The following is a 24,595-nucleotide window of genomic DNA, read 5'->3' on the forward strand; positions in this document are numbered from 1 at the left end:
CTGGAACGGATTACGGTCACGACCCCAGTTTCCACTTTACTGTAACCTGGAGTTGAGAGTCAGTTTGGGGTAGAGGTTTAAGGCATTGGGCCAGAAACCAGAAGATTGTGAGGTCTAGTCCTGCCTTGGGCACAAAGTCAGCTGGAGGACTTTAGGTCAGTCACTTTCTCAGACCTAGAAAGAAGGCAGTGAGGCCTGAACATACTGCCAAGAAAATTGTATGGATATTTTACACTGAATGTTGGCTCTTAGGTACTATGACTAACAAACTGGAATTATAAATTGGGAACTTTAAATAGTATGCATTGTATAGATCAGGGGCATCAAACTCAAGGCCTGCAGGCTGGATCTGGCCTGCAGGACTGCCCTAGAAACAGCGGACCAGCCCAGGGTGCCACTGCCAGAGAAAAAGGAATTCAGGAAGCCGCATGGAGCCCTCCCAAACTCCTTTTTTTGCTGGCAGAGGTTTGCAGGAGGTCATCACAGCTGAAAATGGAGCTCGTGGGTGCCATGTGTTGCCCTCCTGAGATCCGTTTTCACTTTCAGAGGGTTGCAAGAGGCCGTTGCAGCCGGAAACAGAGCTTGGGAGCCGATTTTCGCTGGCAGCGCACTCAGACCACCACAGGTGCCCCTGACATGAGCTGGCCATGCCCACCCTGGCTAGACCCACTGCAGCCCACCAAGGTCAAGCAACCCTGATGCAGCCCTCAATGAAATTGAGTTTGACACCCCTGGTATAGATTAATAAATTCACAAAATCTACTCTTTTATTTGTCATTTATCTATCCCCAGCTTATCTTAGTTGAAAATATTTTGTCTTTATATATTGCTGATATTAGTCTTCTGAGCTAGGTGCCTTACCTTGATAAGAATGTTCCCTAAACTCATGGGATGTTAAGCGCAAAGGATCTTTCTCCCATCTTCCCTTACAGTTTCATTGGCCAACTAGCCATGATTGAACCTTGAGAAGGAAAAAAAGGGACTCTGGTCCCCATGTTTTCCCTGCCTCACTTGTCTTTTTCAAACTGTCTTTATTTACAAATATGTTCTTGTCTTGATTCTGCTGATGCAATACCAGCTGCAACTTTTTCTGAAAATCCACAGTCCTTTTTTTTGTGAGATCTTCTGGGGCAACATTTTAACAAAAAGCCATGAGAGTCCAGGGCCTTATGAAGTCTAAATCGGGCACTGTTTTCTGTCGTGAAAAAAATGGAAATCATTGACTCCGCTTTGGTCTTCTTCAGCTTTTCCCTGCCTGATGTCCTTCAATTTTCCCAAGTGACTGGGAATAGAGGTGTTTGAACCCCAAAATTATCTTGCGGAGACATTTGTTATAGCAGTTGTTAAATTAGTAACACGGTTGTTAAGTGAATGTGGCTTCCCCATTGACTTTGCTTGTCAGAAGGTCACAAAAGGGGATTGCCTGACCCCGGGATACTGCAACCGTCATAAATATGAGTCAGTTGCTAGCTGTCTATATCTTGGTCACGTGACCATGGGGATGCTGCAACAGTCTTAAGTGCGAAAACTGGTCGTAAGTCATTTCTTTAAGTGATGTCATAGTTTTGAACGGGCACTAAATGAGCTGTTGTAAGTCGAGGCCTACCTGGAGTTGCAGTTCAACATATTTGGAGGCCACTGTATATCAGATAGGGGAGAAGAATATAGGGAATAGATATCTCTCTGGCCTTTTAACTACCTTTTCTCTTCTCTTCCATCCCTAACTCTCCATTGCCTGCTTTGCCAACAGGAAACACGACGATCTTGAAGCCAGCCAGGTCCACCGGGTTGGCTGCTCTGTTCTTGGCCGAGGTCTGTACCCAAGCTGGGCTCCCCCCAGGGGTCTTCAATGTCCTCACTGGCGATCAGGGGCTGGGAGATGCCTTGGCACACGACCCAGGCGTTGACAAAGTGGCCTTTGCTGGAACTGCCAAGGTAAAGCCCCTTTGTCTCCATTCAGGCATTTAGGAGGAGGCTCAGGAGGAAAGATCAGGGGTGTTGGGTTTTTTTTTTTTGCCACTCTTGTGGGTAACATAGTTGAGATCTCGGTTAAGGCAGAGGTCTCCAACCTTTCTGGACTGGCGGGGGAGGGAAGAGGGGATGGTTTTGCACAGGCACTTCTTTCATAAATGCAGCTTTACACTCACGCATGCTAACCCGCCCGGTTCCAAATGGGCTGCAGTCTGGGCCATGGTCTGGAGATTGGAGACGCCTGAGTTAAGGCACCAGGATAAAAGTAAGGAGACTGTGAGTTCTAGTCCTCCCTTAAGCATGAAAGATGGGCGGGTGTCTTTGGACTAGTCACCAGGAGACTGTGAGTTTTAGTCCTGCCTTAGGAAACCCAAATGGATGACCTTCAGCCAGTCACTCTCTGTTAGCCCAACTTGCCACCCAGGGTTGTTGTTGTGGGGAAAATAGGAAGGAGTATTGTAGTGTTCACCACCTTGATTTATTTATAAAAATAAAAAGGTGGCATATACATAAATAAAAATATCCGATGAGGCTGCAGTCCTGTCTGCATTAAGTAAACTGTTGCATTAAGAGCAGGATAAAGTTATTCTTCATCTTACAATGACCATTGTGAGGCATGAAGTATTACATTCAAAGTCAGCCAGGGATCTATTCCATCCCTCCTTTTTTTTTTAATTGTGTCTTTAATTCAATTTGAAAGAGAATTTCCTTCAGCCATTCTTTGACAAGATAAGAGAATTTTGCAGAAATTATATGGCAGCACTATTGCTATTATGGCTGTTGTTGATTTGCTTTATGAGCTATTCGATTGGGAAGACGATACAGGTAGCCTTTGACTTACGGCACCAACTGGGAACAGAATTTCCATTGCTAAGCAGGGAACATCTAAGCCGTACCTAATTTTATCATTTTTGGCCATGGTTCTTAAGCAAATCACTTAGTTATTAAGTGAATCATGTTGTAATTAAGCAAATCTGGGTTCCCCTATTGATTGCTTGTCAGAAGCTGGAAGACACAAATGATGATCAGATTAGCCTGGAGGATGCTGCAACTGTAGTAGTTGCCCAGTGCCCAAATTTTCATCATGTGACCACGGAGATGCTATAACAGCTGTAAATGCAAAGATCAACTGTAGGTCACTTTTTTCAGTATTGTTGTGACTTTAAATGGTTGCAAAGCTAATGGCTGCAGATTGAGGATTATGTGTAAGTAGAAAATATGAAAAACGCATCATAAAAATAATATGCCACATGAAATAAAATTAAAAAGCAATTAAATTTTAAAAATTGTTTTACAAAGTGTTCAGGCCCAGAGTCAGATTTTAAAGCTTTCTCAGATAGAAAAATTGTTTAGCATAAATATCATTTAGCAGCATTAACAGGAATGCAGTATTTCAGCACTTATTTATAATGGTGATTTTCTCCAATTTGGACAGCCTCCAATTATATTTTGGGCTTCAGCTCCCTAAATTCTCATAATGGCTATGTTGGCAAGAGAAATCTGGGACTTGAAGTTCATTTCCCCAAAAAGGCTCAGATTAGGGAAGGCTGAACCACAAGGTCAACAAAAGATTTTGTATAGATGCATTTTTCACTGTATAAGCTGTCATTGCTTTCCTGACTTCCTATGTTTCAGTTAAATCCACAAAAGAAGAAAATAGGGAATTTGCCCAATGGACTTTTTGCAGCGATGATGCTATTATCATTGCTAAAGAACAGTCCCATTCTTGGGAAATTGTTGGACCAATTAAATTCAAAGAAATATTTCAACAAATTCCTCTGCTCCCAAATTTTGAGGGAAATTTCCAAAAACACCTTTTGTTTTATCAAGGTATCTAATGGGAAGTTCAGCAATTTATTCCTGTGTGTCCAGCAGTGGTAGGATAGACTTCCTGTCCTGAGGCTTCATATTAGATGGTCTGCAACTCCCAGGCTTCCAGTTAGTTCATTGGAATTATGGGAACTGTAGTCCAACACAACTGCAAGATGTTTGATTGGAGATAGTCACAGTAAAGAACATTTTAGATCTGCTTACTGAAGGGACTTCTGGTTTGAGCTTCTTCGGTGATGGACCGAAATCCACAGTCGTGCGCAGTTTTGAGCTGTGCTCGCCTCCAGAGCACCCCGAGCCGGCTGGATTTGGGGCTAAGCCACCCTGTAGAGGTGGTGAAGAGCGGGGAGACTGCCAGCAGGGTTGAGGAGAGCCGCATCTCTCCTTCTCAGCTGGCCATTACTCCCTTTCCCGAAGGCGGTTGCAGCGGTGGTCAGAAATGGCCACCTCAAAGAAGAACTCGACTGGAAAAGAATGTGCAGGAGGAAGAGAAGAAGAGAAAGTTTTGGTTGACTGGATTGAACTGAAAAAGCAACAACGTAAGGTACCCTGGAATTTGAACTATAAAAAATAACATTGTTCCCAAAGAAGATTTTGAAGTAGCGAAGGAGAGAAGGGAAGGGAAAGGATTTGGCTTTTTTTTTCCTTCCCTTCCTTATACTGACAGGTAAGAGATTCAAGTAAGAAATTGACAAAAATCCACATTGACATCAATAGGCATTTAAGCTGAAAATAAAATGTCAAAGGGATAATAAAGACTTTTGGATACTCAAAAAAATTTTAAAGAAGGAAAGGAGAGAAAAGGAATGAATAAAAGGGCAGGATCTGGAAAAATGGAGGAGACTGCCTGGAAATAAAAGGAACTTACAGTGAAACTTTAACAAGAGTCCTAAAAGATACATTCTAACTGAAATTTTGTAACAAAATAATAGAACCCCAGGAAGCGAAAGTGGAAAAAGGAAGCAAGAAGAAACAGCTTTCGATTATTTGGATTACTTGGTGATTTTGGGATTTTTGGCTATTGGATTTAAATGACTAAAATCAATCGGGTGGTTGTTTAAAAGTGTTTAAAATGGCATCACTTTTGGAAGAATTGAAAATGGAACTTAAAAAACAGAAAGAAGATGCACAAGAAGGAAGAGGTTCTTTTGGCTTCCTATTTCAATTTTTAGAAATGGAGATCTGGAACTATGAGAAACAACAAGAAACACTTGTAGAACAAGAAGGTCGGGACAAAGAAGAAGCCATCTTTAATGATCAAGTAATTTTATGTGGAGAAAAAAAGGAAAGGGGGGAAAGAGAGTGGAAAGTTTAAGATTTGAAAAAACAACCAAAAAAAAGAATAGTTTGAAAAATAATTACAATATTACAACAGAAGAGAGGATTACAGAAGAGAGAATTAGAAGTAGAAAGACAAGGGGGCAAAAAGGGGAGGGAGAAGAAGAGGGGGAAGAAGGAAAGGAAAAGAAGTTATAAAAGACAGAAACAAGATATAGAGAAGCAAGGAAAATGTATAAGGATTGAAAGTATAAGCCTATTTAGAGATAATGGGTGAAAATTTAATTAAAGGGATTCTGCAAAGGTACATAAGATAGTATTGTTATATTAGAAATAGAAATAATTTTAGAAAATATGAAACAATGTATGATTAAAATGATGGATAAAATACTTATTGTAATGCAATGAAATGTTTGTTAATAAATAAAAAATAAAATGAGAGAATAAAATTAGGAAAGGATGGGAACATTTTAATTATTATTAATTATTTATAAAAATATAAGTGAAGAGAAATATGGAAAAAATAATAATTATGGAAAGTTTATAAGCGTTCCCAAGGAGGTATGATATTCAATTGAAAAGAAATGTTAAAGAAATTAAGATTGTAACTAATATTAATGATAGAACTGAATTGGAATGGAATGAGTGTCTTATTTACTATTGTTTTATGTATGTATGTATGTGTGTATGTATATGTGGCTTTCATGTGTTAGACTAGTGAGGAAGTGTGTTCCAGCTTTTTTACTGCATTTTTGTGTTCATCCAGATGGGTACTTATGCTTCTGTTGGTCGGTCCAATGTATGTGGCAGGGCATGATGCACAGGGGACTTCATATATGCCTTGGTTTTCCAGGAAAGCTGGAACACACTTCCTCACTAGTCCAACATATGAAAGCCATAGGTCATAGCATCAACTTCAATGGCACCAAAACCCTAGCCACTATAGAAAACCCCAGCCACAGAATTATCAGAGAAGCCATAGAGATTGAAAAAAGACCTGAAAGCATGAATAGAAGAGATGATTCCACCAGACCATCAATTATTTGGAAGCCTGCACTCACAAACAAAAAAATCCCCACACCACAAGCCAGGCAAACACCTGGGCACAAACAGATTTCCCCCTGATACCTCCAGCTCAAACACACCCCAACCAGGCACCCAGATGAAACCTAGCTTCCTAATAAATGATAGCTGTCCATTTACTCAGAGCCAAGCTGCACTAAAAGCCTCCAATACAGGAACACAATGTTGCCAGCCAATCAAGACAAAAAAAGCCATAAAACAGACAGAAGATATTAGAAACACCAATCAAGCAGAACACAGCAAACTCCAAGACCAATAAACACAGACCAAGACTCCCAACCAATCATGATGAAGAAAAAACCATTCTGGCACAGCAGTAGGCTAGCCCCAAATTTAAAACTGAAACAACTGTAGAAGTCTGACTCACAGACAAACTCAATACAGAAGCCTGATGATGGCAGATGAGATTCTGCCGAAACGTTGCTACAACTTTAAAAGCACAACTATAACGACGTGGGAAAATACCCGAACAAAGCTGAATACCATACATGTAAGTACCCGCGAAAACTTAAGAAAACACACACACACACACACACACACACACACGTATGTATGTATATATGTATGTATGTATGTATGTTTGTATGTATGTATAAAGAACATAGTATGTATTTTAAGAATGTACCAAGCAGAATTCGATTGGAAGTTATGTACTATATTGAATGTTATAATTCTAAAGGCATTAATTGAAGTTTAATTAAGAATTGAATGGATAAAATTAAATGATATAAAGGTGTCATACTCCAATTAGTAACTACAGGGGAAAATATATTTAATGAGAAAAGATAATATGAAATTGAAACAGAACAAACAAAAGTATAAATACAATGATTAGAAAGACATTGAAACTTAGAAAAAGAGACATAGTTGAATTTAGATATGAGATAATTAAAAATAATTTTGAGAAAACCAAGGGAGGGGAAAAATTATGGAGAAAATGTTAAAATAGTAATAAGATATGGAATAGAACACAAAGATGAATATGAAATTGAGTTTGTGTCTGTATGGAGAAGTGATAACCCAGGATCATGCTATTCTCAAAAAAAGATGTTTTATTTGTATTATGTTTTTGTGAAAACCCAAATAAAATTTATTTATTTTTTTTAAAAAAAGATCTGCTTACCGATGGAATCACTTAGCCGTGTTTCACTTTAGGAAGCAGGAGCTTCAAATATTTTTGCTTCTTCCCTCTACAGCAGTGGTTCCCAACCTTTTTTTCGCCCCGCACCCATAAAGAAATTTCACTCGAACCTGTGACCGGTTTTCACACAACCATATTGGCATCCTCATGATCAGGTGATCAAAATTCAGATGCTTGGCCATTGACTCATATTTATGACAGATGCAGTCTCCCGGAATCATGTAATCATCTTTTCTTACAAGCAAAGTCAATGGGGAAGCCAGATTCACTTAACAACAAGTTACTAACTTAAGAACTACAGTGATTCACTTAACAAATGTGGCAAGAAAGGTTGTTAAATGAGGCAGAACTCACTTAACAAATGTCTTACTCAACAACAGAAATGTGGGGCTCAATTGGGCTCATAAGTCAGAGGTCCCCAAACTTGACAACTTTAAGACTTGTGGACTTCAACTCCCAGAATTCTCCAGCCAGCATAGCATAGCTGGCTGGAGAATTCTAGGAGTTGAAGTCCGCAAGTCTTAAAGTTGCCAAGTTTGGGGACCCCGTCATAAGTTGAGGAATATCTGTGTCTACTTTATTGCAGCTTTCTTCTGTTTTCCCATCATCCACTGCATTTCACTCTTCTTTTGATAGTGTAGTTCAGGACCCTTGGTCTCCTACTTATTCCAAAATCAGCAACACGTCAATTCTCGCAACTAGAGCAGGAATTTGACATGGGGAATGGGGACTTGGGGCTGGCGTGGGAGAGGTGGTCAGTGGCCATTTAAATATGATCTGATGGAGAATGTGTTTCTGCTACAGGTGGGTCGTTGTCTGCGTCAAGCCACAGCTGGCAGTGGCAAGAAACTTTGTCTCCAGCTTGGGGGGAAGTTGCCCTTCATTGTCTTTGACTCAGCTGACTTGGATAGTGCTGTTGACGCGGTGGTTGATGCCATCTGGCTGAATCAAGGACAGGTATGCTTTTAACCAAATATCGAACGAAGAAGAGACTTGGTGAATGGCTGTTTCTTAACATTTCCCCCCTTTTCAGGCTGCTGGTTGCTCACCCAAACATAATAAAAGAGGAAAATATTTTTAAAATCTCAATTCTTCATATTTTTTCCTCAGCAGCCTGTTAGATTTTAACTTTATGATATAGTAAACCTTTGCCCAGAATTTTCTGAAAATGTTGGCACACATATATAAAACTTTGGGTGTGCATTTTAGCTGCCCCCTTCAGTTGCACCTATTCAGCAATCACCATTGTGTTTATTTTTTTTGCATTTGCATTGTTTAAGACATTCAACTATTTAATGTTACATCAACTAGTCCCTAAAAATAGATAGGAGCTAGACATGTAATTATAGGAACAAGAGGCAATACAATCATTTTAAAATAAATTAATGGCTTCTACTGTTAAACCCAGATTCATTTTTCCAATTAGCAAAGAGAATAAAGTATGAGCAGAGATACTTCGAAAGGATCTCTCTGGAATATTTCCAAGCTTGACTCCAGAGATAGCAAGACATTAAAATTTGGCCAACTTTAGATGAAGTTTAATGTAGTTTGGCCAACCAATAGATGGAAATAGTTGTGGGAATAGCCTACTTCCAGACATATTGTACTTTGTAGGTTACGTATATCTAATCTTTTGAAAGGGATCAGAAATAGACAATTATACAAGGATTCTACATTGACTAAGCCAGGGTTGGCTCAGCTATAATTTATGGAATACAATGTTCATTCAACATAGCACACCAAAACTAAAGCTCCAAACATTCCCAAATGGGCAAAGAGTCAATCTGGGAATCATATTATTTTTGTAAATTGTTTGTCCACATATTCTAAGTTTAAACATTTTTAATGAATCAGGCTGTGATTCTTACTCTGGCAGAACCTTGGCTGGAAAATCCTGCAGCCAAGGATTGAATTAATCAACCTCGTGGGTGGCTTTTCCTTCCCCTTCTCAGGTCCACAGTGCTGGGGCTCAGCTGTTCCTTCAGGAATCCATTGCCAAAAACTTTATACAACGCCTGAAGCACCGAATGGGGCAGCTCCACTTAGGAGACTCTCTGGACAAAATCACAGACGTGGGGCCACTGATCAGCGAGAAGCAGCGAAATTTCATTGAAAGCCTGGTGGAAGAAGCTCGAGCTGAGGGGGCTGAGGTAAATGGGAAGGAGTTGTTGTGCCAGACCAAAGTCATCCTAACAATAGTAACATTTAATAATAGAGCTAAATAAAGCTAAACAGGGTTAGGCTTTAGTCCTTAGGTGAGAAAACACCTCAGGAAACCCAAGAAGTCCCCGAAGAAGACAGTTAGGTCTTATGGCCAAACCCCTCTCCACAACTGAATATTTTACATTTTTAATATTTAATATCAAAATTATTAATTATTCAAATTAAATTATGAAAATTATTTAATTCACATTTTTAAATATTGCAGTTGAATAGCATTGAACTTGGCTCCTGGAAAATCAGCTTTTTAAAAATGTGTAATAAACTTATCTTTGGGGGTAAATTTATTAATGTGTATTTGATAGAAAAATCCTTTCACATATAGTTGATGGCAATGCCTTTATAAAATGTGGGGGGAGTCCATTACTAGTAAATTGTGTTAGATAATGTAATTTATTTCAGAACCAAACCATGTTGCTCATAAAGATGTAAATAGAAAAAAACCCTACTTTGAAGTAAACACATTACAGGTGAAACTAGAAAAATTAGAATATCGTGCAAAAGTTCATTTATTTCAGGAATGCAATTTAAAAGGTGAACCTAATATATGAGATAGACTCACTACATGCAAAGCAAGATAGTTCAAGCCGTGATTTGTCATAATTGAGATGATTATGGATTACAGCTCATGAAAACCCCAAATCCACAATCTCAGAAAATTACGAATATTACATGCAATCAATAAAACAAGGATTGTACATAGAGCAATATCGGACCTCTGAAAAGTATAAGTATGCATATGTACTCAGTACTTGGTTTGGGCCCCTTTTGCAGCAATTACTGCCTCAATGCAGTGTGACATGGAAGCTATCAGCCTGTGGCACTGCTGAGGTGTTATTGAAGACCAGGATGCTTCAATAGCGGCCTTCAGCTCTTCTGCATTTTTCGGTCTCATGTCTCTCATCTTTCTCTTGGCAATGCCCCATAGATTCTCTAAGGGGTTCAGGTCAGGCAAGTTTGCTGGCCAATCAAGCACAGTAATCCCATGGTCACTGAATCAGATTTTGGTGCTTTTGGCAGTGTGGGCAGGTATCAAGCCCTGCTGGAAAATGAAGTCAGCATCCCCATAAAGCTCATCTCCAGAAGGAAGCATGAAGTGCTCCAAAATCTCCTGGTAGATGGCTGCGTTGACCCTGAACTTAATGAAGCACAGTGGACCAACACCAGCAGATAACATGGCTCCCCAAATCAACACAGACTGTGGAAACTTCACACTGGACTTCAAGCATCTTGCAGTGTGTGCCTCTCCATTCTTCCTCCAGACTCTGGATCCTTGGTTTCCAAATGAGATGCAAAAGGTGCTCTCATCAGAAAAGAGGACTTTGGACCACTGAGCAACAGACCAGTTCTGTTTTTCTTTAGCCCAGGTAAGACGCTTCTGACATTTGTTGTTCAGGAGCGGCTTGACAAGAGGAATACGACATTTGAAGCCCATGTCCAGGATCCGTCTGTGTGTGGTGGCTCTTGGTACACTGACTCCAGCCTCAGTCCACTCCTTGTGAAAGTCCCCAACACTTTTGAATGGCCTTTTCCTGACAATCCTTTCCAGGCTGCGGTCATCCCTGCTGCTTGTGCACCTTTTTCTTCCACATAACTTTCTATTAATGTGCTTTGATACAACACTTTGGGAACATCCAACTTCATTTGCAATTACCTTTTGAGGCTTTCCCTCCTTATGGAGGGTGTCAGTGATGGGTTTCTGCGCAACTGTCAGGTCAGCAGTCTTTCCCATGATTGTGATTCCTACTGAACTAGACTGAGAGACTATTTAAAGGCTCAGGAACCCTTTGCGGATGTTATGGCTTAATTAGCTGATTAGAGTGGGACACTTTGAGCCTAGAATATTGAACCTTTTCACAATATTCTAATTTTCTGAGATTGTGGATTTGGGGTTTTCATGAGCTGTAAGCCATAATCATCACAATTATGACAGATCACGGATTGAACTATCTTGCTTTGCATGTAAGGAGTCTGTCTCATATATTAGTTTCACCTTTTAAGTTGCATTACTGAAATAAATGAACTTTTGCACGATATTCTAATTTTTCGAGTTTCACCTGTATAAAACATGTCTGTGAAACATCTGTGCTATTTGTTAAAATTATGGCCTTGGATTTCTTTGCTAGTTGTTAACTAATAGGGAAGAAAAATGTAAGACTGAAGATTTCAGCTGAAAAATATTTGTAGCAGGGAGGAAATATTTCAGTAGACACTTCTAGAAAGAGTCGGGCTTTATTTGTTTGATTCAGGAGTTGATCAAGAATAATGATTTCTCTATCAGTAAGGGCCATCTTCTCCATCCTGGTATCCTTCAAACAAAATTGTTGGAGGCTGTTTCTCTTTCTCTGCTTGCCAAGAAAGGATAGGGGAAGACCATCTGCATCTGGAGAGTTCTGGCTTAGAAAACCTTGATGTTATTTAGACCCAGCTAGAATCTTCCACAAGCTGAATGTAATATTTAATGGGGTCTATCTTCAAGTGTCTTTCTGTTCATAACTCTGTGTGTGTGGTTTTTTTATAAGCCCCACCAGCTTTTTGAAGTGTTTAAATTTCTTTGAGGAGTCCTTAGTGCTCTCTGAGGTTGGTTGTTTTCTTGCAGATGTTTTATTACCCAACTAGATAACATCAGTGCACTAGTTGGATAATGAAACTTCTGCAAGAAAATAACCAAGCTCAGAGAGCACAAAGATCCCACAGTTCAACCCTGAGCTGGAGACATAGAGGGAAAGGGACCATTTAGGTGTAGAATCCAATCCCCTGCTCTGGATAGGAATCTAGATTAGAGCTTCTGTGACTGCCAACCTAATTCAAAAGTAATTATTATTTTTTAGGTCTTCCAGGCCTGTGCATCCCTCCCATCAAGTCAATTGTTTTATCCTCCAACCTTAATCACCGGCGTGTATCAGACCTCTCGCTGCGTCCAGGAAGAGGTAGGAGGAGATGAGAAAGCATTTCTGATATCTGATTTAATCTCTAGAAATTAATGTTAATAATAAATGGAATAAGAGAGCCAGCTGGGTCCAGCAGTTAAGGCTCTATGCTAGAAACAAGGAGGCTGTGAGCTCTAATCTTGCCTTGGAAATGAAAGCCAGCCGAGTAACTTAAGCCAGTCATTTTCTCTTAGCCCAGCCCACCTCACAGGATTGTTCATGTGGGATATAAATAAGAGGGAGGGAGAAAGAGAGAGGGAGAGGGAAAGAAAGAAAGAGAAGAAAGAAAGAAAGAAAGAAAGAAAGAAAGAAAGAAAGAAAGAAAGAAAGAAAGAAAGAAAGAAAGAAAGAAAGAAAGAAAAGAAAAGAAAAGAAAGCATTGAGTTTGTGCTGTTCTCTCTTCAAGTACCCATTTTTGGCCTTATACTAGATTTCTTTTAAACTCGCTTTAATCCACCTTTCTTCCCTCACCTAATATTTTCAGACATGTTAGGCTAAGTTGTTTTAATTCCCACTGACCCTGTTAAAATTGGAAATTCTGAAGCATTTGGTGTAAGGCACCATAGTAGATGAGGCCGCCATTCCGAACTTATCCTGTGGCCGCTTAAACATGGCCAACATCACAATGTCCTGCCTTCTGTCTTGTTTTTCTGCCTCTCTTATCTCCTGTCTTCTCCCTGTTCGGACTTTTGGACCATAACTTCTGTCAGGTCCTGAAGGCTGACAGATTGAAGAAAGCTGTAGTAGTGTAATGGTGGGGGTCAAAAGTGGGGCTTTGAAAATGCTTCAAACCTCATGCAAGACCTCCTTTTCCTTTCCCTTTTTCTTTCAGGTTTCTCTGCCTGCCTGAGAAACGGTATGGCTGTTTTAAAAGTCATATTAAGTTTGATAAATACATGTCTTAAAGTGGCAAAGTTTAGGTCTGCAGGTTGAAGGCTGAAAGAAAGATCAGTGCTATGCTAGGTTTGAAGCTTGCTAATTATGGCTGTAACTGATAACTGATCTCTGCATCACAACAGATACACATATAGACAATTGGGGAAAAACTCTGAAATACAGGTAGTCTTCAACTTAGAACTATTTAGTGGCAGTTCAGAGTTACAACGGCACTGAAAAAAGCAACTTATGACTGCTTTTCACACTTACAAGCATTGCAGCATCTCCATGGTCACATGATCAAAATTTGGATGCATGGCCAGCTGGTTCATATTTACGATGGTTGCAGTGTCCCAGAGTCATACGATCACCTTTTGCAACCTCCTGACAAGCAAAGTCAATGGGAAATCCATGTTCACTTAACAATCATGTTGCTAATTTAATAACTGCCGTGATTCGTGGCAAGAAGGGTCATAAAATGGAGCAAAATTCATTTAACAGTTTTTTCGCTTAGCAACAGAAATTTTGGGCTCAATTGTGGTCATAGGCTGAGGCCTACCTACAGCCACTTCCTGCCTTTCAGTGGACATGGCTGTTTGAAAGCATTAAGGGAGGATGCTTCCCTCCTGAACCCTTTTCCCCAGACGTGGGGTTCATAACAGTTGTTTTTGTCTTCTATCCATGGCATCTATCAAAGGAAGCTATGCCTTGATGAACTAACAGAGGGCCATCTCTCGACAGATATAAGAGCCACCAAATTGTGATGAAAAGAGACAAAGGTTGATATTGTCCAGGGTTTGCTTATCAGGACATACAAGGTGATCACTGAATCTTGGGACACAGCAAAGGTCATAAATGGAAACCAGTTGCCAAGTGTCTGGATTTTGATCTCATGGCCAAGGGGATGTTGCCATAACTGAAAAACAGACACAAGTCACTTTCTTCAGTGCCATTGTAACTTTGAATGGTCACTAAATGAACTGTTGCAAATCAAGGACTATCTGTACTTAGGTGCACTACCTAATGGGAAAATAGCTTTATATAATTAGGGTGCAGTGAGTGGTGATACCAAGTAGATATAACCCTATCACATGCATGGAGAAGGGCCTAGTACGTCCTGTGTATCGTCCCCCACAACTCTTTGTGGATAAGAGATGGGGCATTTAGCTTTGTTTCTTCATTTTGTAGCTACAGGTAGTTCTTGGCTTATGACTGAGCTGTTTGATGTTACACAGACCAGCATGGAGGCTACTTGTGACCTGGATTCAAAATTCTGATGGTTGCACCCTGTGGAGCCATGTGACCAAACTTCAGGGGCTCAGCAATCACGCTGCATTTATTGCTGTTTATAGCATCCCGGGATCATGTCACCATGTTTTATGGTGCTTTTGTCAAAAACCAGCAATTATTTCACGTGCTCAGCAAAACCATACCCACAACGAAACATTTGTTGGCTGAATGACTGCAGCATTTGTTTTTATGACTGAACTGGTTGCAAAATTTATAACTGTCATGTCAGTGCCACTACAGTTGTAACCTGGATTACCTTTATAATAAATTTGCTTCAAATGTGCAGGTAGTCCTCGACTTATGACCACAGTTGAGCACCAGATTTCTGTTGCTAAGCAAGACAGTTGTTAAGTGAATTTTGCCCCATTTGATGGCTTTTCTTGTCACCATTGTTAAGTGAATCACTGCAGTTGTTAAGTTAGTAAAATGGTCGTTTAGTGAATCTGGCTTCCCTATTGAGTTTGCTTGTCAGACAGTTGCCAAAGGAGATCATATGACCCTGGGACACTGCAATGGTTGTAAATATGAACCAATTGCCAAGATTCTGAATTTTAATCATATGACGGGGGGGCTGGAACAGTCGTAAGTGTGAAAAATAGTCATAAGTCACTTTTTTCAGTGCTGTTGTAACTTCGAAAGACCACTAAATAAAGTATTGTAAGTATATCTTTTTCTGCCTTCCCTATTATTGTAAGTAGAGACTATACATCTTTTTCTGCCTTCCCCATATTTTCTATTCCATCAGATTTTGGTTATTGCTGAGGTTCCAGGTTGCATATTCTCAGCCTAAAGTTTTGGAGGAAATGTTGCTTTTCGTCCTACACAAAATGTTTAAATCAAGCTGTTCATACTAATCTGCTGTCCCCATCATATATGCAGTTACTGCTGTTTTCAACCAAGCACCCCTCCTTGGCAGGATTTGCTTTGATAGGAAATCAATTTGCTTTGATAGGAAATCATAGGGTAACAGATTCTCATTGTTTAAAAATGATCTAAAGCAGGAGTCTCCAACCTTGGCAATTTTTAAGACTTGTGAACTTCAACCAGCTTTGCTGGCTGAAGAATTCTGAGAGTTGAAGTCCACAAGTCTTAAAGTTGCCAAGGTTGGAGACCCTTGATTTAAAGCATTTTCTTTTCCAGATCTTTGGACCTGTTCTGGTATCCCTGACTTTCCGGACAACCAAGGAGGCAGTGGCTTTGGGGAACAGTACCCCTCACGGACTGGCCGCTAGCGTGTGGACAGAAATTCTTCCCTTGGCACTTGAAGTTGCCCACAGGTATCACTTTTAGTGCAGCCTGTTCTTGGTTACGGTGTCCTGATCTCTCCTCTGGATCCATCTGCATTCTGTCATTTGGTTCCCAATCACAGAGACCTAAACCATTGTTTTCTCCCTGTGCAGGTAGTCCCCGACTTACAATAGTTCATTTAGTGACCGTTGAAAGTTCCAACAGCACTGAAAAAAGTGACTTACGGCTGTTTTTCACAGTTACAACCATTGCAGCATCCCCACAATCATATGATCAAAATTCTGATGCTTGGCAACTGGTTCATACTTACGACCGTTGCTGGATCCCGTGGTCCCGTGACCCTCTTTTGCGACCTTTTGACAAGCGAAGTCAGTGGGGAAGCCAGATTCACTTAACAGCCATGTTACTAACTTATCAACTACGGCGATTCACTTTACAATTGTGACAAGAAAGGTTGTAAAAATGGGGCAAACCCACTTAACATATATCTCAATTAACAACCAAACTCTAGGGCTCAATTAGGATTATAAGTCGAGGACTCCCTGCACAGAACACGCAAAAGTGTCTAATTTTTCGTGTCAGGCTACTTGAAATCCCTCGCCCCTTTTTGTCTTCCGTCTTCTTAGTTTGCAGGTTGGAACAGTCTGGATCAACAGCCACAATATGCTAGATGCCGCAGCTGCCTTTGGAGGGTATAAGGAAAGTGGCCATGGACGGAATGGAGGCAAAGAGGTTAGTGAGGAAGGGCCGTAACTGACTGGCGGGAGGGATCCCAGCGCATCTCTAAGTTTAATTCCGAATTCTTTCTGTCCAGGCACTTTATGAATACGTGAGACCAATCTGGGAAATTCAACCACACATCAGTAGTTTGGATCTGAACTACAGAATCTTTGCTACTTCACCAAAGAGTGATCTCCCACTGATTCCTGGGGATAAAGCTCCCTCCTCTATAGTTTCTGAGCTGAAAGAAGACATTCCAAGGTAAGAATAAGTGGGAAAGCACCTGTGGTGTTTTTTTTTTTTTTTCAGAAAACTACTTCACACGCTTTGTAGCAAGAATTTTTTTTTTAAAAAAAGCAGAAAATCAGACTTGATGATCTTATACAGCCACAGTACCTCACAACAGAATGAGACAACATGCCTCAGGCAATTTGCCCTGGCCAACTCACCACAGCTAACTCACGCGGTGCATTTGCATAGTTCTTTTTATTTTTGTTGACCATGTTTTCATTAAAATTAATTTATCTGTTGTATCAAAAGAAATTAATCCTATGACCACCAGTTTTTTTTTTTATTCTTTGATGACGAATTATTAAAGGAACTAGTCCCATAGTGATTTATCCTGTGGTGAGTTGTTACACAGTCCCTGTGTAACACTCCTGTCAAAAACCCGTTGCATTATGGGGAAATGTTAAAAAACTGGCTAGACTTGTTTTTTTTATACAGCTCAAGGTGGTATGCATCAGGCTCCTATTTTCCCACAGCAACAACTTTGGTAGATGGGTTGGGCTTAGATGAGAAGTACATGCCTCTGGGAGGAATAGAACTCACGGTTTCCTGGTGATTGGCCCAAAGTCACCCAGCCAGCTTTCATGCTAAATGTGGGACTAGAACTCACAGTTGCCCGGCTTCTAGTCCAGCACCTTAAACACTGCAATAAAGACTACATCTCTAGACTACACTTTTATTGGGAAAAGATGACCCTTAGCATTTTATCCAGAGTTGTTGAAGCTTTAGACCTGGGATATGTATCCTAAATAACTTTTCAGCAAGAACAGAAATTTACAGTGAAGCTTGAGAAAAAAAATAGGAAAGTATCTTTATTATTGAGTTTTGTTTAAGATGGCGCCATTGCCTAATTCTGGAGTGCAGCTGATTAATGAGTTTTTGAAAAGTGGTTAGGATCAAGAGTTCACCAGCATTTAAATCTCAGAATCTATTCATCGGCCAACATCTAATCCTTCTTCCAAAGTTCAAGGTACGGAGTTCCCCTACTTTAGCTAAACATTAAGAACAATAATGGGCCCGACATGATTGTGAACCATCCCTATGATCAATAAGAAAGGCCTGGTTCTCTCATGCCGAGTGCATTTCAGCAGCGCATAGGGCCTTTCCTTTCTCATTAAATAAGCAGAATTCATAGCCATCTTTTGCATCTCAATTTTGAGGAAATGGGGGGAAGGGATTGTAGCCCTTGAATATAAAGAACTACGCTTAATAATAGAAGGACTATGTCTTAATATCCAGACATTTTCACTTTCCCAAACCACTTTTCAAGCCTATTCTAGGGAATTTCATCCTCGGGAAGTCTCAACCTATCTGTAAAATCCACGCACCCGGAGTTTTTTTTTTGCCTTCCTGACCTTTTCAGCTTTGTTTTGAAATGGATTCAGAAGAACAAGAGGCAAAAGCTCTATTGCAGTTTCTCCTCCCTCCCTCTCACTCTTCCTTCTTCCTTCCTCTCTCCTTCCTTCCACAGCATGGACCAAACCTACAAGCTGTACTACGGTGGTGCTCAGAAGAGACCGGATTCCTTGAGTTCCCGAGCCATCCTTGATCACGCAGGCAAAGCAGTGGCCCTTGTGGCAGATGGGAACGTGAAAGACATCCATAATGCAGTGGAGGCTGCTCACAAAGCAGCGCCTGGGTAAGTCCAGACTTTTCATTTAACTTACCATCTAACCCAGGGATTTGGGATTGTTCTCTCATTATGAGATGCATACAAGTAGTCCTTGCTTAATGACCGATTGCATGGTGATCATTTGAAATTACAATGGATCTTCCCCCCCCACCCAAAAGGTACTTAGGATTTGGTTCCAGAATTGCAATAGCAGGTATATATCTCAACACACCAGGATAAACAGGAGAGGGAGGAAGGAGGGAGAGAGAGTGTATGTCACATGTTCATATTTGGACTCTTGTCAACCGGCTTTCATTTACAGTAGTTTGCAGCATCCCATGATCACATGACCATGATTTTCAGCAGTTTTTGCCATTTTCCTGCATTTACTTCCAGTTTTCTGCAAGAAACACCCATTGGATAAAATAGATTTAATTAAGGGCTGCTGGGTTCACTTAATGACCATGGCATTCACTTAACAATTGCCACAATGAAAATGGTAAAATTTGGTGCCGTTACCCGGTGAGCTGCTTAATAACCACCATGACTTTAATTCCAGAGTCAGTGACACTTATAAGTTGATGGCTGTCTACATAGAGAGAGCTGCCTGTGATTTATCAGCATACTCACAGGAAGAGACCAGTTACATACTTCAAAAAGAGGACCCCACAATGTTCTTTGTTCTGTGTTAATTAACATTTTTTCTTACCTTAATATTTAAACACACTGCTCAAAAAAATAAAGGGAACACTTAACACAATGTAATGCCAAGTCAATCACACTTCTGTGAAATCAAACTGTCCACTTAGGCAGCAACACTGATTGACAATCAATTTCACATGCTGTTGTGCAAATGGAATAGACAACAGGTGGAAAGCTCAGGCAGTTAGCAAGACATCCCCAATAAAGGAGTGGTTCTGCAGGTGGTGACCACAGACCACTTCTCAGTTCCTATGCTTTCTGGCTGATGGTTTGGTCACTTTTGAATGTTGGCGGTGCTTTCACTCTAGTGGTAGCGTGAGACGGAGTCTACAACTCACACAAGAAGCTCAGGTAGTGCAGCTCATCCAGGATGGCACATCAATGCGAGCTGTGGCAAGAAGGTTTGCTGTGTCTGTCAGCGTAGTGTCCAGAGCATGAAGGCGCTACCAGGAGACAGGTCAGTACATCAGGAGACATGGAGGAGGCCGTAGAAGGGCAACCCAGCATCAGGACCGCTACCTCCGCCTTTGTGCAAGGAGAGACAGGAGGAACACTGCCAGAGCCCTGCAAAATGACCTCTAGAGGGCCACAAATGTGCATGTGGCTGCTCAAACGGTCAGAAACAGATACCATGAGGGTGGTATGAGGGCCTGACGTCCACAGGTGTGGGTTGTGCTTACAGCCCAACACCGTGCAGGAAGTTTGGCAATTGCCAGAGAACACCAAGATTGGCAAATTCGCCACTGGTGCCCTGTGCTCTTCACAGATGAAAGCAGGTTCACACTAAGCACATGTGACAGACATGACAGGGTCTGGAGACGCCGTGGAGAACGTTCTGCTGCCTGCAACATCCTTCAGCATGACCAGTTTGGCAGTGGGTCAGTAATGGGGTGGGGTGGCATTTCTTTAGGGGGCCGCACAGCCCTCCATGTGCTCTCCAGAGGTAGCCTGACTGCCATTAGGTACCAAGATGAGATCCTCAGACCCCTTGTGAGACCATATGCTGGTGCGGTTGGCCCTGGGTTCCTCCTAATGCAAGACAATGCTAGACCTCATGTGGCTGGAGTGTGTCAGCAGTTCCTGCAAGATGAAGGCATTGATGCTATGGACTGGCCCGCCTGTTCCCCAGACCTGAATCCAATTGAGCACATCTGGAACATCATGTCTCATGCCACATTGCACCACAGACTGTCCAGGAGTTGGGGGATGCTTTAGTCCAGGTGTGGGAGGAGATCCCTCAGGAGACCACCCGCCACCTCATCAAGAGCATGCCCAGGCGCTGTAGGGAGGTCATACAGGCACATGGAGGCCACACACACTACTGAGCCTCATTTTGACTTGTTTTAAGGACATTACATCAAAGTTGGATCAGCCTGTAGTGTTTTTCCCCACTTTAATTTTGAGTGTAACTCCAAATCCAGACTTCCATGGGTTGCTAAATTTGATTTCCATTGATAATTTTTGTGTGAGTTTTTTTGTCAGCACATTCAACTATGTAATGAGCAAAGTATTTAATAAGAATATTTCATTCATTCAGATCTAGGATGTCTTATTTTTGTGTTCCCTTTATTTTTTTGAGCAGTGTAGTTCCACAGAATTGGAAGAGATCTTCTGGGTAGTATTTCTCGAACTTGGCAATGTTAAGATGTATAAACTTCAACTCCCAGAATTCCTCAGCCAGCATTATTGGCTTTGGAGTTCTGGGAGGTGAAGTCCACCCACCTTAAACTTGCCATGCTTGAGAAACAATGTGTAGTTCATCCAGTCCATTCAGTTCTGTTTAGTGCAAGGAATCGAGTTATAACTCTCAGAAAATCTTGAGCCCAAGCTGGTGTGTGTGTGTGTGTGTGTGTGTGTGTGTGTGTGTGTCAAAAAATCCATACACTTTAACACTGGGATTTGTTACATGTGCCAAATAAAACCTTTGGATAGTGTCATACAAATATATTATATTGAATTAGAGTTACTGCTGCATATTTCATTTGTGAATCTGTATTTGTATAAATTAATTTGGTGTATAAGAACAGTGGTCTAAAGCTTGGCCAGTTGAGAAAACAATTAAATTGATGCTACCTGAAAGTATCCAAAATAATAAAGCTGCATAAAGTATTTTTGCTATTTTTCTAAGACCCATCAGCAGAGGACATTAGATGCAAACTAATCCTCTAATATAGATAGTCTTTGCCTTACAACCACAGTTTAGCCCAAAATTTTGGTTGCTAAGCAAGACAATTGTTAAGTGAATTTTGCCCTATTTTTTACCTTTCTTGCCATAGTTGTTAAGTGAATCACTGCAGTTGTTAAATTGTAACACAGGTGTTAAGTGAATTCAGTTTCCCTAGTGACTTTGCTTATCAGAAAGTCACAAAAGGTGACTTTTGTGACCCTGGGACATGACCCTGGGCTGCTGCAACCATCATAAATATGAACTGGTTGCCAATCATTTGAAATTCGATCACCTGATCGTAGAGATGCTGCAGTGGTCATTAGTGTGAAAAAACGGTCCAGTGCTGTTGTAACTTTGAATGGTCATTAAGTAAACTGTTGCAAGTTAAGAACTTAAGCACACATTTGTGATTGGTTCGAATTTCTTTTTGACCCCAGTACAATTTCATTATCTGAATCTTGACAGAGTAGAAGGGATGGGTGGACGTTTGGAAATGTTATTTATTTTGGCAAACGTGCTATTTTATTTCTTGCTCTTTTCGCCTAGTCTTGTGCAATACACCAGAGAGAATATTGGTGTGTGTGTATGTGTGTGTGTGTGTGTGTGTGTTGGAGAGAGAGAGATACATATTTTTCTTCCAAATACCTTCCATGCTTCCCTAGATGTATCTGTCCTTTAATGTAGAATATATACTTTTGTCTTTTGATGAACCAAATCATTGATTCCAGCCTAGCTTTTCCCAACCATCAGAGAGGGATGAGATTCATAATTCAAGCACATCTGGAAGAAATCCAGATTAGAGAAGAGGGCTTGGGTTTCAAACAAAGATTTGTTCCAGCTCTGGTGTCAGAGAACCTGCAAACAGAATGCAGAAGGATGGGAAGCTCACTGCTCGGTCATTCATGCCTGATGGGTCTAGGACAACTCACCACGGTCAGCTTGCCTCAGGACAAGAGTTACTCTAATATTGAAAAAAATGTGAAATAATTATTAAAGAAGGGGTGCCAGAGGGGGGGGGGGGGGGCAGAATGGAATGCGAATGAAAAAAAATACGATAAAATGTTTAATTATTGTAAATAATTAAGTTGAATTGTTGGATTGTCCCACAATGAGTTGGCAGTGGCGAGTTATCCCATGGTGAGTTGGCCACGGTGAGTTAGTCGTGGTGAGTTGACCACGGCAAGATGGCTGGGGCGAGTTGTCCCATTCCGTGCCCTGGACATCTTCCACCTGGACTGCTGCAATTGCTCTACATGGGGCTACCCTGGAAAAGTAACCAGAAGCTTCAACTGGCACAGAAGGCAACCACACGAACAAACTTGGGTGCCCAAAGAATGATGCATGTAACACTTTGGCTGCGCAAACTGCATTGGGTGCCAATCTGCTTCCAACTCTAGTTCAAAGTATTGGTTTTGACCTTTATAGCCCTACTTGGATTGGTCCATATTACCAATGGAACCATCTTTTCCACATTACATCAGCCTATCCTACACAGTCAGGCAGTGAAGCTATGCTTGCACCCCATCAGCTAAAGAATTTCAATTGGCAGGGTCCAGGAGGAGAGTTTTGTCTGAAATTCCCCGCTCCCCAAGGCCCTCACTCGCCTTTCTTTCTAGCAAAGTATGAAAACATATCTCTGCCGCATACTTTGGGGCTCACAGAGAAGCACACAACCATGAGGCTGGTTAAGTGGCCTTGAATGTCCTTTCCCCAAGCCTTTTAATTAACTTTTAACATTTAAAATGTTTAACATCCTTGCTTCTTGCAAATTTCTAGGTTTTAAATAGTTCACTCGCACACTGTTCAGAGCCCCTCTCTGAGTGACTATAGAAGTTTCAAAATTTAACAAATAAATAAATTGATACAGATCAGTGTTTCCCAGACTTGGTAGCTTTAAGATGTATGGACTTCAACTCTCAGAATTCTCCAGCAAGTGGTTCCCTCTTCTCAGTTTGCTCTTGCTACTCCTAAAGTAGCAAATGTTACTCTTACTCCTGGACTCTGTATTTAGAAAAGGCTTGATTTAGATCACATGTCCTGAGAATGATTCCTAGGGAAACAAAGTGGTTGAATTGATTGGTTGGTTGCCGTTCCCTTGCCTTTTTCTGCTGTTTGGGCATTCACTTAGCTGCTGTAGAAGATGGCATAAAATAAGTCCATGCAGATTTTACTCCACTAATCGTTACCGACTCTAGGAGGCGGTGCTCCCTCCATTTCAAAACTATTGAGCCAGTGCTGTCCAAAGACATTTCCACAGTCATGTGGCCAGCATGACATCATGGAGCGCTGTTACAGTCCCACCGATTTATCTACTCACATTTACTTACTTTCAAATTGCTAGGTTAGCAGGAGCTGGGGCAAGAAACAGGAGCTCACCCTGCCACAGGGCACTTGGGTCTCAAACCTGGTCTGCCAGCTTTCCAGCCAACAAATCCAGCTTCTTAACTGCTGAGCCACCATGCCACCCCAAAGTTAGCATTCTGGGCTAAATATCTTTTTTCTTGATGCAGTAAAGTTGGTTATACGTTCTCAGGAAGGGTTATTCTATGAACGATGGTGCTAGTTTTCCTTTCTAACTTTGGGCTGGTCTCATAACAGATGGGCGAAGAAAACAGCACATGCCCGGGCACAGATCTTGTTCTACCTGGCTGAAAATATGGAACTCCGTCGAGCTGAGATTGCATCACAGCTGGAATCATTAATGGGTATAGAAAAAGAGAAAGCTTTGATGGAAGTGGATATGAGTGTGCAGCGACTATTTTATTGGGCAGCTTACTCTGACAAATATGGTGGAGTTGTGCAGGTGAGAATAACAGGGGCTTGGGTACATATGATGGGTACATATGATGCACTTTGCACTCTGTAACTGTTGATGGATGGAATGTGGCTGAATGCCCGGAAGAGTGTGAGATGTGACCATACTCAGTGCCCAAGAATTAAGCTTATGAGCAGAAGGGGTTCAATCCCTGCTGTAAAAAATAACAAAAAAGCTCAAAATTCTTGAATAATTTTCTCCAACTTTGGTGCCCTTCAGATATGTGGAGTTCAATTCACAGAAGCCTTAGCAATAGCTGTCCTGGCTAAGGATTTCTGGGACTTGGCCCATATATCTGAAGAATGCAAAAGTGAAGATAGTGTGAAGGTTAAAGCCAATCAGAGTTGGCCATATCTATGAGTTATGTAACCCAAGTTATGGTTTAGCTCCTTCTTGAATGATTTTAATCTTTAATTAAAGTTCC

General features: G+C 41.0%; 1 protein-coding gene across 1 annotated transcript in view; it reads left to right on the forward strand.

The window, feature by feature from the left end:
- ALDH16A1 (aldehyde dehydrogenase 16 family member A1) overlaps nucleotides 1-24,595 on the forward strand; it is a 49,138-nt gene that overhangs the window by 15,852 nt on the left and 8,691 nt on the right. Inside the window, 9 exon segments of the mRNA XM_026712170.2 lie at nucleotides 1,751-1,935; nucleotides 8,108-8,260; nucleotides 9,256-9,453; nucleotides 12,355-12,453; nucleotides 15,760-15,896; nucleotides 16,494-16,599; nucleotides 16,682-16,848; nucleotides 18,347-18,514; nucleotides 23,955-24,159. Of these exon segments, the coding sequence (XP_026567955.2) occupies nucleotides 1,751-1,935; nucleotides 8,108-8,260; nucleotides 9,256-9,453; nucleotides 12,355-12,453; nucleotides 15,760-15,896; nucleotides 16,494-16,599; nucleotides 16,682-16,848; nucleotides 18,347-18,514; nucleotides 23,955-24,159 (1,418 nt within the window).

Source organism: Pseudonaja textilis, chromosome Z, assembly GCF_049901715.1.
Source record: "Pseudonaja textilis isolate UNSWEBS1 chromosome Z, rPseTex1.2, whole genome shotgun sequence".
In the NCBI taxonomy this organism is placed as follows: Eukaryota; Metazoa; Chordata; class Lepidosauria; order Squamata; family Elapidae; genus Pseudonaja; species Pseudonaja textilis.